At 23.6% G+C, this 13,975-nt stretch overlaps 1 protein-coding gene across 3 annotated transcripts in view; it reads left to right on the top strand.

Annotated features, from left to right (window-relative positions):
* LOC136088971 (receptor-type tyrosine-protein phosphatase S-like) overlaps positions 1-13,975 on the top strand; it is a 160,937-nt gene that overhangs the window by 120,021 nt on the left and 26,941 nt on the right. For all 3 annotated transcript variants that reach the window (XM_065814261.1, XM_065814263.1, XM_065814262.1), the window contains exons 16-20: positions 1,595-1,734; positions 2,111-2,150; positions 3,020-3,128; positions 4,914-4,996; positions 5,101-6,183. In XM_065814261.1, the coding sequence (XP_065670333.1) occupies positions 1,595-1,734; positions 2,111-2,150; positions 3,020-3,128; positions 4,914-4,996; positions 5,101-6,183 (1,455 nt within the window). The remainder of the gene's footprint in view (positions 1-1,594; positions 1,735-2,110; positions 2,151-3,019; positions 3,129-4,913; positions 4,997-5,100; positions 6,184-13,975) is intronic.

Here is a 13,975-nt window from a genome sequence, read left to right as displayed (position 1 = left end):
TCCATCTATTCCAATTAATTTGTTATTGTCTAAATTTCAACAGTAGTTTTTGTAATAGTAATATTGAGGAAAATTTTTGTGAAAGTTTTAACTTGGTTGGAGATCATTATGGATGTTCTGTATATCTTTTATGTGCTAGATTGTATTTCCATGAAATAGCTGCATTTCCTTGTTTTGTTAAGCTGAGTGAAGCAGAGATTGTTATATCGCTAATTCTCTAAAAAGATTTGGATATTAGATAATCTTGGGTGTTAATGGATGGCTTGTGAAAGAGCTATCTCATATAGCATATTAATAAACTTTTTATCTAGGCTAGTTTTAATACTATTTATCGAAACAGTCTTTTGACCAATTGATACAAAGGAAACTGAAATCTCCAGCAATAAAAAACTTTGGTATTTTTTATTTTTTACTGCACTGTTTGCAGCTGTAATTAATTTTAGTACTTCATTATTAAATGTTGAATTTGGAAAATTAGGATTGTTGCAGTTTTGTGAAGGTCTGTAGATGAAGCTGATTGGTTAGTTACTGTAGATGCAGCCAAGAATGATTGGTTAGTTGGAGTTAACAGAGCACCAGATCTGTTTAGAAACAATAATTTTTAACTTTGTATTAAATGATATGGTATATATATATATATATATATATATATATATATATATATATATATATATATATATATATATATATATATATATATATAAATATATATATATATACATATTCATACATATATATGTTCATGTATATATATATATATATATATATATATATATATATATATATATATATACATATTCATACATATATATGTTCATGTATATATATATATATATATTTATATATACATATATATTTATGTATATATATTTATATATATATATGTGTGAATGTATATTTATATAAATATATATATATAGTGCTTGCATTTTCAGGGGGTTTTTTGATAAAAAAGCTCATATAGTAGAATAAAATGTTTAGTTTTAGTTTTGTTAGTCAAGCTTTTGTATCATATTATAAATATATTATAGATATAATCACCAGCAACTTTGTTTTTTTTTATATATATTTATTCAAGCATCATAACATTATCTAGAAAATTGTTAAAAAGAATGTTGCGTGTCTTTCAGATACAGTTATTAATTATGTCTGATTAGTTTACTTTTGATTTTTTTTTGAGTTAAAGTTCTAGGATCTCAGTTATTAATAATATTCATACTGATTTTGGTGTTTTTATATTTTCATATTTTAGGTGTTTATTGTTATAACTTTATCGCTATATTTTTACTTTATTATTATTTGTATTTCATTATATTCATACTCCTACATCATCAGATTACTTTCTTACAAAGCAACATTAGGCATTGTTCTGACAAACTTTTTTCCTGAACTCTTTTTCCTGCTGGATCTAATTTTTCACATTGAGATAACATTCTTGTATTTTATCTAGATTTTATATATTTTTTGCTCAAATCCTTAGCTTTGTCATTATTGTTTATATTATGTGATTTAATTTATTCAATCATATGTTTAACATGATAAAAGTCAACTACATTGCAATATTTATTTAACTTTTTTTTGTTGTGTGTTTTAGGCAACAATGAATACTTTTCAGTTGATAAGTTTGAAGGTTATCAAGTTAGTAATGATCAAAACAATACTAATCGTTATTTAAATGGTAAACTGATTGCTGGTCAAACATATTCTTTGTTTCAAAGAATTCTTCTAGATGATGTAATTTTTAAATTTTAAAATATTTGTAATATAAGTGTGAAAACATTACTTTTTATTTTATTTGTAAACTAATTGCTGAGTTGTTTACTCAGCAATTAATTTATTATGTTTTAAGGAGCCATTGCAAAGTCTCCTAAATTAATAAGGAGCCATTCCTAAGTCTCCTAAATGCTGCAGTTTTAAATATAATGAGTTGACTGTTATACTCCCTCCTTTAATTTTAATGTGTTGACTATTATACTTTTTTGATTTTAATGTAATGAGTAAATTATTGTACTCTCTTTATATTACAATTGGTTAAAAATAATTTAAGAAAAACTAATAATTTAAAAAAAAAAAAAAAAATTTATTTATTTTTTCATTAAAATTGTTTTAGGGTCGAATATACACAAGTCCATGGCATCCTGAGTTTGTTGGTAATTTTTTTAATTTTTTTTGTGTTGACACCTGTTAATACTTACAATTACTTTAACTGTTAATTAATATTTGCTTATAAATAAATTTAAAGAGCTCAGTCAATATAATGCATGTAAACATATAATGAGAATTTCATATAAACATAAATATAGCATATATTTAAAGAAATAGGATTGGCAACTACAGATTCAAGAAGATTTATTACTACCTCAATAAATTTGTTCATTAAAAATGTATACACTCTAAAAAGAAAAGGTAAAAATTTCTACCTGAGGGTAGGAACTGGTGTATCACAGTTCCTAGTAAGGTATAATGTTTTTACCTTCTAAGGTAAAAATTATACATTTAAGAAAGAAAATTGTATTACAAATTATAATTTTTAATACAATATTTTAAGTGTGCAGATTTATTTATTTAGAATTATTCAACAAAGAAAAAATAGTCTCGAAAGAATATTGAATACTCAAGCAAAAACGCTATTATAAAAACTTATTAATTTTAAAACAATCCACTACACAAATAATGTAATTTTGTAATACTGTCAGTTACTAGGTTATATTTTCAAAATAAGATATGTTAATTTTTGAAAATTTTACCAGAGTTTTAAACCATAATTAAAGGCAAATCTAAAATGTATATTCTAATAAAAACTAATATTGAATTTTTGGTTTCAACAAGAACCAGAACCAAACAAATTTGGTCAACCATTTATTAATAGAGTTAAACTTGTTTTCAAGTTGATAATGACATCAGTGTTTGTTAAATAATTATATGCTACAAATATGTATATATATTTTAATAAATTTTCTTTTGTTTATTTATTATGTTGATTAGTTTAATTATCTGATTCTATTTTTTTTTTTTTTAGCTTTTTCCATGTTTACTCCATCTATTAAAAAATCATCAACACACTCCTACCTTTTTGGATTAATTGTGATACCTGTTTTAATATTAAGTTTGATCGCATTTCTTAAAATGTAAGTTTTAGTTACATCACAAAAAATAACTTCAGCTTCATTATAATAATACAAAACATATATATATATATATATATATATTATTTGAAAAATACAAAACATATTTATTATTTAAAAAATACATAACATATTTATTATTTATATATTATTATATTTATATATTAATACTACAGAACATATAAAGTATTGAAATAAAAAACTCATTTTAAAATTTTCAATTTTTGTTTATATATTAAAAATTTTTAGAAAAATTATATTTAAAGTTAAACATTTTTTGTTGTTGTTACTATTGTATGGTTAAGTAAATCTGAGTATACCCAATCTATCTATACGCAACTTCTATGACAGATACTTCTTTTTGGTATTTACTTTAAATGATAAATATTAACTTTTATGATTGTCCAGTAATTGCTTAAATTTTTCAACTGATATGGCATTGACAACATTATCTGGTCAAATTCTATTCATTAATACATAGTTGGAAAGCTTAAGTCTGACTTGCGAAGAAATCTAGTTTGATATACAATTTTGAGTGCTATAATACAAGGCTGTGTGTGAAACTAGAACAATTGATCTAGATCTAGGCTTGAGAGGCTTTTGCAGCATTGTGTTGAACCATTTCAAAAAATTATGCCGACAACAAGGCAAGGAAACCAAGCTTTTATAAGAAACTCTAGATTTTGTTTAATATATGTTTTATGTCTTTTTTCAAATTTCAATTTCTCATGATACAAACAAGTCCTCAAGAATACTGAATATTTTATTTGTTTTGTTTGCTGTAAGTTTTGTTGCGCTGTTGAATGTATTGTAAATTCTTAGAGATTTAAATTCTAAGATCTCTCTTACAATTAATAATTTCTAAAACTGCTCTGATGACTGTGCTGTTTTCTTTGATTTTTCAGTCATATTTAATTGGTCAAGATTTATCATGTATGACTTTAGATTATCTCATATTTAGTTCTATAGACCATATTTGCATAATTTTTATGATCTTATCTAGATCAGGTTGAAAAATTGTCTTATCTTCATTTTTTTTTTTGATAATTTTAACCAGCTTTGTGTTGTGTGCATACATTTTGAAACTACCTGAATTGTTGTGAACCGTAGCTTGTAATAAATATAGCAAAGAGCTTTGTTTCCAAAACAAAACTTTGTAAAACTATACTAGTTAAATTAACCCAGCCTGATTATGAACTCTCCAAGTATTACACATTGTTTTTGGTTTTTCATGATAACTTTAATAAATAGGAAAGTGTTTAGAACAATCTTCAGGTGGTGATAGTAGCAATAGTAATTCTTTGTTTGAATCAATTCATTTTTTGGATTATTGTTCAGAATTTCATAGGTTTCTGTATTGTGTAGTAGTGTGTGGCTAATAGAAATCTTGAAAAATGTTTTAAAGAAGTTGGTCTAGATGATATTTGATTGGTGGGCATAGTTAATTGTGTCAAAAATGTCATAAGTTTATAGGATGTTTGTTATGCAGCTTTCCTTTCTTTTTTTTCTTTTTTGAGAAACATGTTGTTTAGGTTTTCTGAAGTGTTAAAGTGGTTTATAATATTGAGTGACATGATTTAAGATGTTCCGATGTTTCAGGAGCCAATGTTTCATTCAACCATTGTTCTTATTGGATGATGATGTGATCTTTTTATCTGCTGTGGAACCTCATCTCTCATCTATACTGTAACATCACTAATTAGAGTTTTATTAATTTTGTCCTATGTTATAATACTGAAATTTTTAGAACATGTTTAAGAAACACTTTGCTTTGTTTGTTTTTTATAGGAGAAATAAATTTAAAAAAGATAACTTGATGCAGTCCAAAGTAATCCATAATAAAAATAATGAAGATGCAATGCAATATCAGGGTAAAATTTATTGTTGTACCTTGGTTGCATTACAGTTTTTTCCCTGTTTTAATAACTAAAAAAAACATATATGAGGTTTATTTTAGTGATTTTTTTTTTTATAGAGTTGTGTTTAAAATACAATAATCCTTACAGTACCCTACAAACTGTCCAGAAATGGCCACCACTGTCTGTTAATGAATTTGCTGCTTATTACTTGAATGTAAAAAAAAATGGTTACAAAGATCTTGTGACACAATATGAAAGTGTTTCTAAAGACAAAATATATCCACACAATGAAGCTACAAAACATCCACATAAAAATAGATATGCAAATATTGTCCCATATGATTACTCGTTAGTCAAATTAGTTCCTAGTTTCACTAATTATGAAAACACTTATATTAATGCAAATTATATACCCTCCTACTCCAAAAAAGTAACTTACATTGCAACCCAAGCTCCTAAAAATGAAACTGTTGTTGACTTTTGGCAAATGATTTTTCAGGAAAAGCCAAAAGCTGTGATTATGCTTACTAATCTCGTTGAAAATGATAAAATAAAATCTGCTCAATATTGGCCGGAAAGTAATGAAGGATATGGAGGTCTTAATGTTTGTGTTACAAAAACAGAAAACTTTGCTGATTTTATTATTCGTTATATTTCTTTGAATTTTCAAAAAGTAAATCATCATTTTATACATATGCAGTTTACATCTTGGTCTGAAAATGGTTTTCCTGAATACCCGGCAATGCTGCTAAACTTTTGCCATCGATTCCGATGTTTAGTTCCATATTCAGATAAATCTCTAACTGTTGTGCACTGCAGTGGTGGAGTTGGTCGCACAGGTGTTTTCATTTTACTTGATGAAATGTTGCAGTTAATCAAATCAGAACAAAAAGTTGATATTTTCAATTATTTTGAAACTATTCGTCAAAACAGAATGCAAATGGTTCAATCAAAAGAGCAATATATATTTGTTTATGATGCAATTTATGAAGCAGTAACATGCGGTCAAACTAGTATTTCAATGTCAAATTTCCCAACAATTGTTAACAATTTGCTTAAAAAAGACTTTTCCTCTGGAAAAAAACTCATAGAAGATGAATTTAAAATGCTTCAAAGTTTTTCTCTATTTCAAGGCAGCAATGAGATAGCAATGAAGGATAAAAATTTTCAAAAAAATAAATACCCTCAAATAATACTTGGTAAGTGTTTTTTTTTTTTTTTTTGCTACTTTTTTTTTTAGATTTTTACAGTTACTAATAACAATTTATTTAAAACACAATGGCTAGTAAATATCAGCTCTGTCTTGATATACTAAACTTAATGGGTTACATGATTTTGTTCTTAATACCATTTTAAATGACTCTTTTTTTTTCATATTTGATTTGATTAGTTTGTTTTAAAAACATTCAGAATGTTTTTAAAAACATTCTGGTCAATTAAATTTGCGTTTTTGCAGTTTTTTTAATAAACGTTTGTCTCTGCAAATTTATTGAAAGTTTACTAAAATTTTTAAACATTACGATGCCTTCTTGAATGAGTTGAATTCACATATTTACTTGCTGTGTAGCCAATATAATGTTAAAATATTTTTTGATTAGTTTATATCCTTTATGCCTCAACAACTTTTTTTTAATAATATATTATACCCAATCTCTTTCTTAAAAAAAAATTTAAACATATATACATGTATATATATATATATATATATATATATATATATATATATATATATATATATATATATATATATATATATACATATATATATCTATATATATATATACATATATATAATATATATATAGTATATATATAATATATATATAATATATATATATATATATATATGTATATGTATATATACAGGGTGTTAGCCAGGAAAAAATTTTATACAGCCTTTTCATGATATTGGGAATTTAGAAGTGGAAAAAGAAAAAAAAAACCATTGCATTCTTACATATAATGGCAAACCATGGTGGTTCTCAAACTCAATTTATTTGTGCAAATTAAGTTATAATGCATAAATATCTTTGAACTGATTTTTTTTCTTTGGTGAGTTACATTTATAGCAGGAATATTTTTATATTTTATAAATTATAATTATTCAACTTGTTTCATTCTGAGCAATCTTCTTAAGTTTTTTATATTTAAATCAATTCTTTTCTTTGCATGATATAGTAGAGAGAGAAATGAACGAAAGACAATTGTTTGCAATTGGATTTGAATGAATGAATTTGATTCTTGGATTTATTTTAATTGCGGACATCACTTTTAAATACAGTTTTAAAAAGTTCAAACAATTATTTACTTCTGTTGTTTTTTTTTATATTTATTTTCATTTTTAAAATTATATATGTAAAAAAAAAAAGTGTTGAATAGTATTAAATTTTTAACAAAACCTTTTTGACAGTTCAATGAATTTCTTGTAGCTTTCATTGCAATATGCTATTTAAAAAAAGTTTTAATAAGCAACAAAGGCATTTCAGAGGTTTGTTTACTGCATTAAATATCTAATATACTAGGAATTTTAATAGATAAAATATTTAAATACAAAAATTAATATTATTTTTATTCACAAATAAAAAATTTGTGTAAATTTCATATTTGCAAATTTAAAAAAAAAAAATTTTTGTATTTATAAATATTGTTTTAAAGATTTTTATATTTTAAATTAAATGTAAAAAATCTATTTATATTTAATTATCTCCTTTAATGTTTTACCTAAATATAACATTATTGATGTGTTTTATTGCAAGTTTTATTTTTAGTTTTTTGTTGTTGTTTTTTTAGGTGTACTCTACCAGCTAATTTAGTTTATCATTTTTTAAAATATAAATATATTATCTTATTTTATAGTATATTATGAATTAAAATGCGAAAATTTATGTAACTTCTCTAACTTAAGATAAACATTAAAAATATATTTTTTGAATAATAAGAATAAAAAAACAATTTTAAAGATATTTAAAAGTCTGAACCTAGGAGAAAAAATAATTTTTTTCATCATTTGAATGAATGATCTTCATTGTTAACGACAATGATTTTTTCACATTGAAAAAATCAATCAGTTTTAATAATTTCTTCGTAGCACGTAGTTACGTTTTCTCTGAGTTTAGCGTAATACCTTAACTCTGAGCCTATAGGTTTTTTTTACTATGATCTTTTGAGTCCTTGCTAATTTTAAATTGGGAGCTTCACGTTATTATATTTTAACTACATATATATATATATATATATATATATATATATATATATATATGTATATATATATATATATATATATATATATACATATATATATACATATATTTATACATATATACATATATATATATATATATACATATATATATACATATATTTATACATATATATATATACATATATATATATACATACATATATATATATATACATATATATATATATATATATATATATATATATATATATATATATATATATATATATATATATAGGTAGATAAATATATTGAGATATATATATATATATATATAATATATATATATATATATATATATATATATATATATATATATATATATATATAGGTAGATAGATATATTGATATAGATATAGATATAGATCTATAGTTTGTTGTCTTTGGGAAGAGCGGAAGGAAAAAAGTGATTCTTACGCCAACACATACGTCACTTTTAATTACTTTTGACTTTCGTCCAACATTTTCGTGTTGGACGAATGTCAAAACCATTAATTTAATTACAAATTAATTGTTATATAAAAAAACAACAAAAACGCAAATTTGATTGACCAGAATGTTTTTAAAAACATTCTCAATGTTTTTAAAACATTCTGAATGTTTTTAACAATATAAAGAATGTTTTTGTTTTTATTTTTTTTTAATAAAATGTTTTTATTTTTATTTTTTTTAATAAAATGTTTTTATTTTTATTTTTTTTACTGTAAATCATGCGCGGAGTGTTGCTACATCGACTATCTTATAGCCTGACTCGCAAGGGAGTGCTGCTACATCGCCTGACAAATAGCCTGACTCGCAAGGGAGTGCTGCTACATCGACTGACAAATAGCCTGACCCGCAAGGGAGTGCTTCTACATCTACTATCTTTTAGCCTGACCCGCAAGTGAGTGTTACTACATCGACTGAGGGTTTTGTTGGGGCAGGCAGTCTATCAATTAATAAAAAAAAATAATTCCGGTCTTGCATTTTAATTTTTACTTTTTGTCAACAAAATATGGAAAAAACTTTCGGACAACATCTACGGGTTGTATATATATATATATATATATATATATATATATATATATATATATATATATATATATATATATATATATATATATATATATATATATATATCTATATATCTATATATATATATATATATATATATATATATATATATATATATATATATATATATATATATATATATATATATATATATATATATGTATATACATATATATTTATAGATATATATATTTATAGATATATAGATATATAGTTATATATATATATATATATATATATATATATGTATGTATGTATGTATGTATGTATGTATATATATATATATGTATAGATATTGATATATATATATATATGTGTATATATGTATGTATGTATGTATGTATGTATGTATATATATATATATATATATATATATATATATATATATATATATATATATATATATATATATATATTGATATAGATATAGATAGATATAGATATATATAGATATATATAGATATATATAAATCAGTAAAAAAACTAATCTAATTTTTGTCTTCAACATCAGGAAGCTTCCTGATGAACCTACTGATGGAGAAACAACTTGTTGAAGTACCAATTCATTACTGCTCTGTTCTTTAAGAACATTTATCACTCTATTTGTAGAATATACTAACTAACTTATATAAGAAAGAGATTTGGACTAAAGAAGTTTAGAAAATTTTATTTACTACTTTTATTTACTAATCAACTTCAAAAGCGTATACATTGTGTCAACATTGTTGTAAAACATAATAAAACTCTTTTTCATAAATACTTATACCCAGGAATGTAAAAATTAGCGATAGCTTTAAATAGTAAACTTTCAATATAGGAATCTTGAAAAGGCTTGACCCATCGCAATTTGCAATTTACAATCACTTTGTCTATCACTCAATTTTATGTATATGTATATATATACATATATATATATATATATATATATATATATATATATATATATATATATATATATATATATATATATATATATATATATATATATATATCTGTGTGTGTATAATGTATATTTTTGTGTGTGTTGTAATCTATATATTTGTGTGTATCCATTAAAAAAAGTAATAATAAGATTTTTGAAAGTTTTTAAAATTCTGAATCCCACCCCAATTTTAAAAATTTTACCCCCTCTGCTGTTCACTTTTTAAAAAACTATTCAACGTAAAACAGTGATTTTTGGTTAAATATGAAAATATAATGTTTCAATTAAACATATTTTGTATTAACTTTGATGCTGTTATAATTCGACACTATGTATCAAATGATATTAGTAAATAAGATTAAAACATCTAATTTAAGAATCAACTTATTTATTCCATTATTATGAAGAATTATTAAATTATAAAAATTTAATGCAAAGTTTGAGATAAGGAAAGTTTTTACAATGAATGCAGTGGTTTTATTTTAAATAATTTTATATTTATATAATTTGTAATAATTTTTTTTAATCTTTAGGTAAAATAGCATATGTATAAAAATATTTTATCTGATATGAGCAATACCAAATTGAGAAAAAATGATGAGGTGTTTGATAAAATTGGTGGAAATTATTACCTACCCTTGAAGCAAAGATATTTATTTAAGTTCCAACTAATCGAGAAGTTTTACGCCATTATCTATATCTTACAAGGTTTGATTTAAAATTAACTAGTAAAAAAGAAGTTGCATCTGTAGGAAAATATCAGGAATTCAATCAAAACAGAAAACAATACTATTAGAATGATACTGCATCTGATATATCTTAAAGAGAGCTTGATTGAAAATATAATGTTGTACGACTCAACTGCTGAGTTTTACTAATAAGTTGTCATCTCTGTTTGATGTTGCATCATCAAATTTAGAAGATTTTATTAGAAAAGACACCCCTCATGACATCAATAGTCAAATTTCAGATTTAGATTTTCTCTCAGATCAGCGTCAAATAAAAAAACAATTTTCGGATCCATTAGCTGTAAAAAGAAAAAAAAAAGATAGAAGCAAAAAATAATAACAGAAATCAAAAGCTATTGAAAAGAAGATCTGATGTACTGGCAGAATTTGGTGAAGACAAAATTTCCAATAAAAAGGAAGAAAGTGCTTTTCCTAGACAGAGAAAAATATTTTGAAATTAGAACACTCTATAGTTTCTTTAATGGCTGATAGGTTGATTCTACTTTACAAAGAATGATCTGGGATCATTTTAGCTGTAGCTGAAGCATTTGGTCACAATATGGATAAAATATATATCTCATAAAACACAGCAAGCAGATCTGGTAAAAAAATTCAACAGCAAGTTTTGGATGGCATTAAAAAACATTCATTTCATCCACATACTCTTCTATTCTCTGGGATTTGAAACTGTTATCTTAGGTAGATGGTAAAATAGAATGCTTGGCTATTGCAGTAACTGGATAACCAAATGCACCTGAAGGAAAATTGTTTTGTATATGCATGATTTTTGATACAACTGGGCAAACTCTGGCAACAATAACCATAGATACTGTAAAGGCCTGAAAATTAGAAAAAATTATTTGATGTTTGCTTTTGTTAAGAAATATCTCCTCTCATACATCATTGATTGGTAAAATTATAAATTAAATGAATAAAAATAGTTTTTTAAGATAAGTTATGATTATTCGGTATAAACAATCATTTCTTATAGTTTTTAGTTAACAATCATTTTAATCAGAGTCTAAAATATGTTATGTTTATAGTATTTGAATTTATCATAAATGTTTTCTCATCCTTGAGTTATATATGTTGTGTAAAGTATATTCTATAATATTAAATTGATAGACTAGTTTTTATATTTGTGGAGACTTTAAAAAATTATTTTCTGATGAAGTGTCTAATTGCAATAACAATAAAAAAATAGTTCTTAAAAGTACAAGAGAAAACTAGGAACATGACGTAGACTTTTCTCTTTTAAAACCAAATACTTGCCTAACTGATTTAGTTAGACCAAAATCAAGCAACATTCTAAATTTATTTGGATATTCAAACAAAGGTGGTTGTTGGTTACTCAATCTTCAAAGTTTTAGTTAACTAACACAAATTTTCAACACATATTTGAGCAAATTAAATCATTGAAAGATAAAGATAGAATTTTTTTTACATACAGTTGAACACTACCAAAAAGTTTTTCCACAGATAAATAAACAAGCAATTCAAAAACTCGTTTTTGTATTACTCATACCTTTCAAATATCTTTATTTGTTGTCATCATTTTTAAAAAAATGACTTTTACTTCAAATTTCTTTGTTCTTAGTAGCAGTTTAGTCCCAGTTAGTGTTAATAGTGAGTTTAAGTATATAAGCGTTATCTGAAGGCTGTGGAATACAAAAGAATTTCTTATAAATAGTTAATAAATCTTAAGGAAACTCCCTATCTAACAAATTGCGTTTAAAACCTACCACAGAAATCTTATTTCTAACCACTGCTCAAAAACGTACGCTTCTCAATTATTATTTGAGTATAAAACTCATACTTTTGTTAAGAGTGATTTGTTATAATATTTTTAAAGTTAATGTCTCTTGTAACTCCCAATCCTGTCATGTTCAAATTTTAAGTAAATTTTGATGCATATTTTCTTGTTTTTGTTGAAAGAATTTCCAAAAACAATCAAAGATTGCTTTGATTGTTTTTAGAAATTCTTTCAACTTAAAAATAAGTTATAAATAAATAATGACTTGTAATGTTATTAAAATATGATATTGTTATTAATAATGATATTAAAAGTTTTTTATGCTTAACATTTTATAAATTTGCAGTGGAAGCAAACTTGCTAGCGTTTGTACCTGAAGATAATGCATGTATGCTTAAACTCAATAATATTTTTATTTTATCATTTATTTGCTTGTGTGTAATTAAAATAAGTTTTATTGATAAATTTTAAAATTATTTATCAAGTAAATCTTTTTTGTTTTAATTAAAAGTATCATTCAATTTTATTAAACTAAACTAAACAAGAAAATTGTTGAAAATGTGAACATGGTTGATTATCAAAAACGTTTTTAGTCCTTTTTGTCATAATTTTAGAAAAAAAAAACATAAAATGGTGGCCAAGGTCAAAAATAAAAATTTTCGGGGTTTTTTTTTTTTTATGCTTTAAATAGACAAAAATACATATGAAACTATAAAATGAAAATAATTCAAGTCATTCTGAAACACCCTAATAAACATATAAGTATATATAAGTTAACACAAAAAGTAGGAGTTAGTTCATATTAAAGTATCTTTGATATAGCCTCTAACCAGTTCGAGAGTTAAATATGCAGTCTCTCTTGCTTGTTTTTATTTTTGTTTTTTGTTTTTTTGAAAAAAAAATTGAAAATACACATACTTAAATGCACTTTGTTCAGGGTTTTTTTGACAGCTTAAAGTTTATTTACTAATGCAAATGATTGATTAAATTCAAAAAGTCAAAAGTGAGGTCGCTGTCAGCCAATGTAAAGAACTATGATTCAGCGTTCATTATTCTATTTCTAGAACATGTTTGTCAAAAGAAATTGTCAATAAAAGTTAAAAAAAATCAAATAATATCAAAAATTTTCATTTAAAGCTCTAGATTTTTAAAATTCTTGTTTAAGTTATTTGTACTTTATTTAAGAAAATACTCTATTGTAAATCTTATGTCAACAGACTGCTTTGAAAACTTGAAAAGATAATCTCATCTAAATTAGTCTGTTTAATTTCTAAATTCTTATTTTGCTAAACAG

This window comes from Hydra vulgaris, chromosome 12 (genome assembly GCF_038396675.1).
Source record: "Hydra vulgaris chromosome 12, alternate assembly HydraT2T_AEP".
Classification (NCBI taxonomy): Eukaryota; Metazoa; Cnidaria; class Hydrozoa; order Anthoathecata; family Hydridae; genus Hydra; species Hydra vulgaris.
This window is presented reverse-complemented; position numbering and strand designations above follow the sequence as displayed.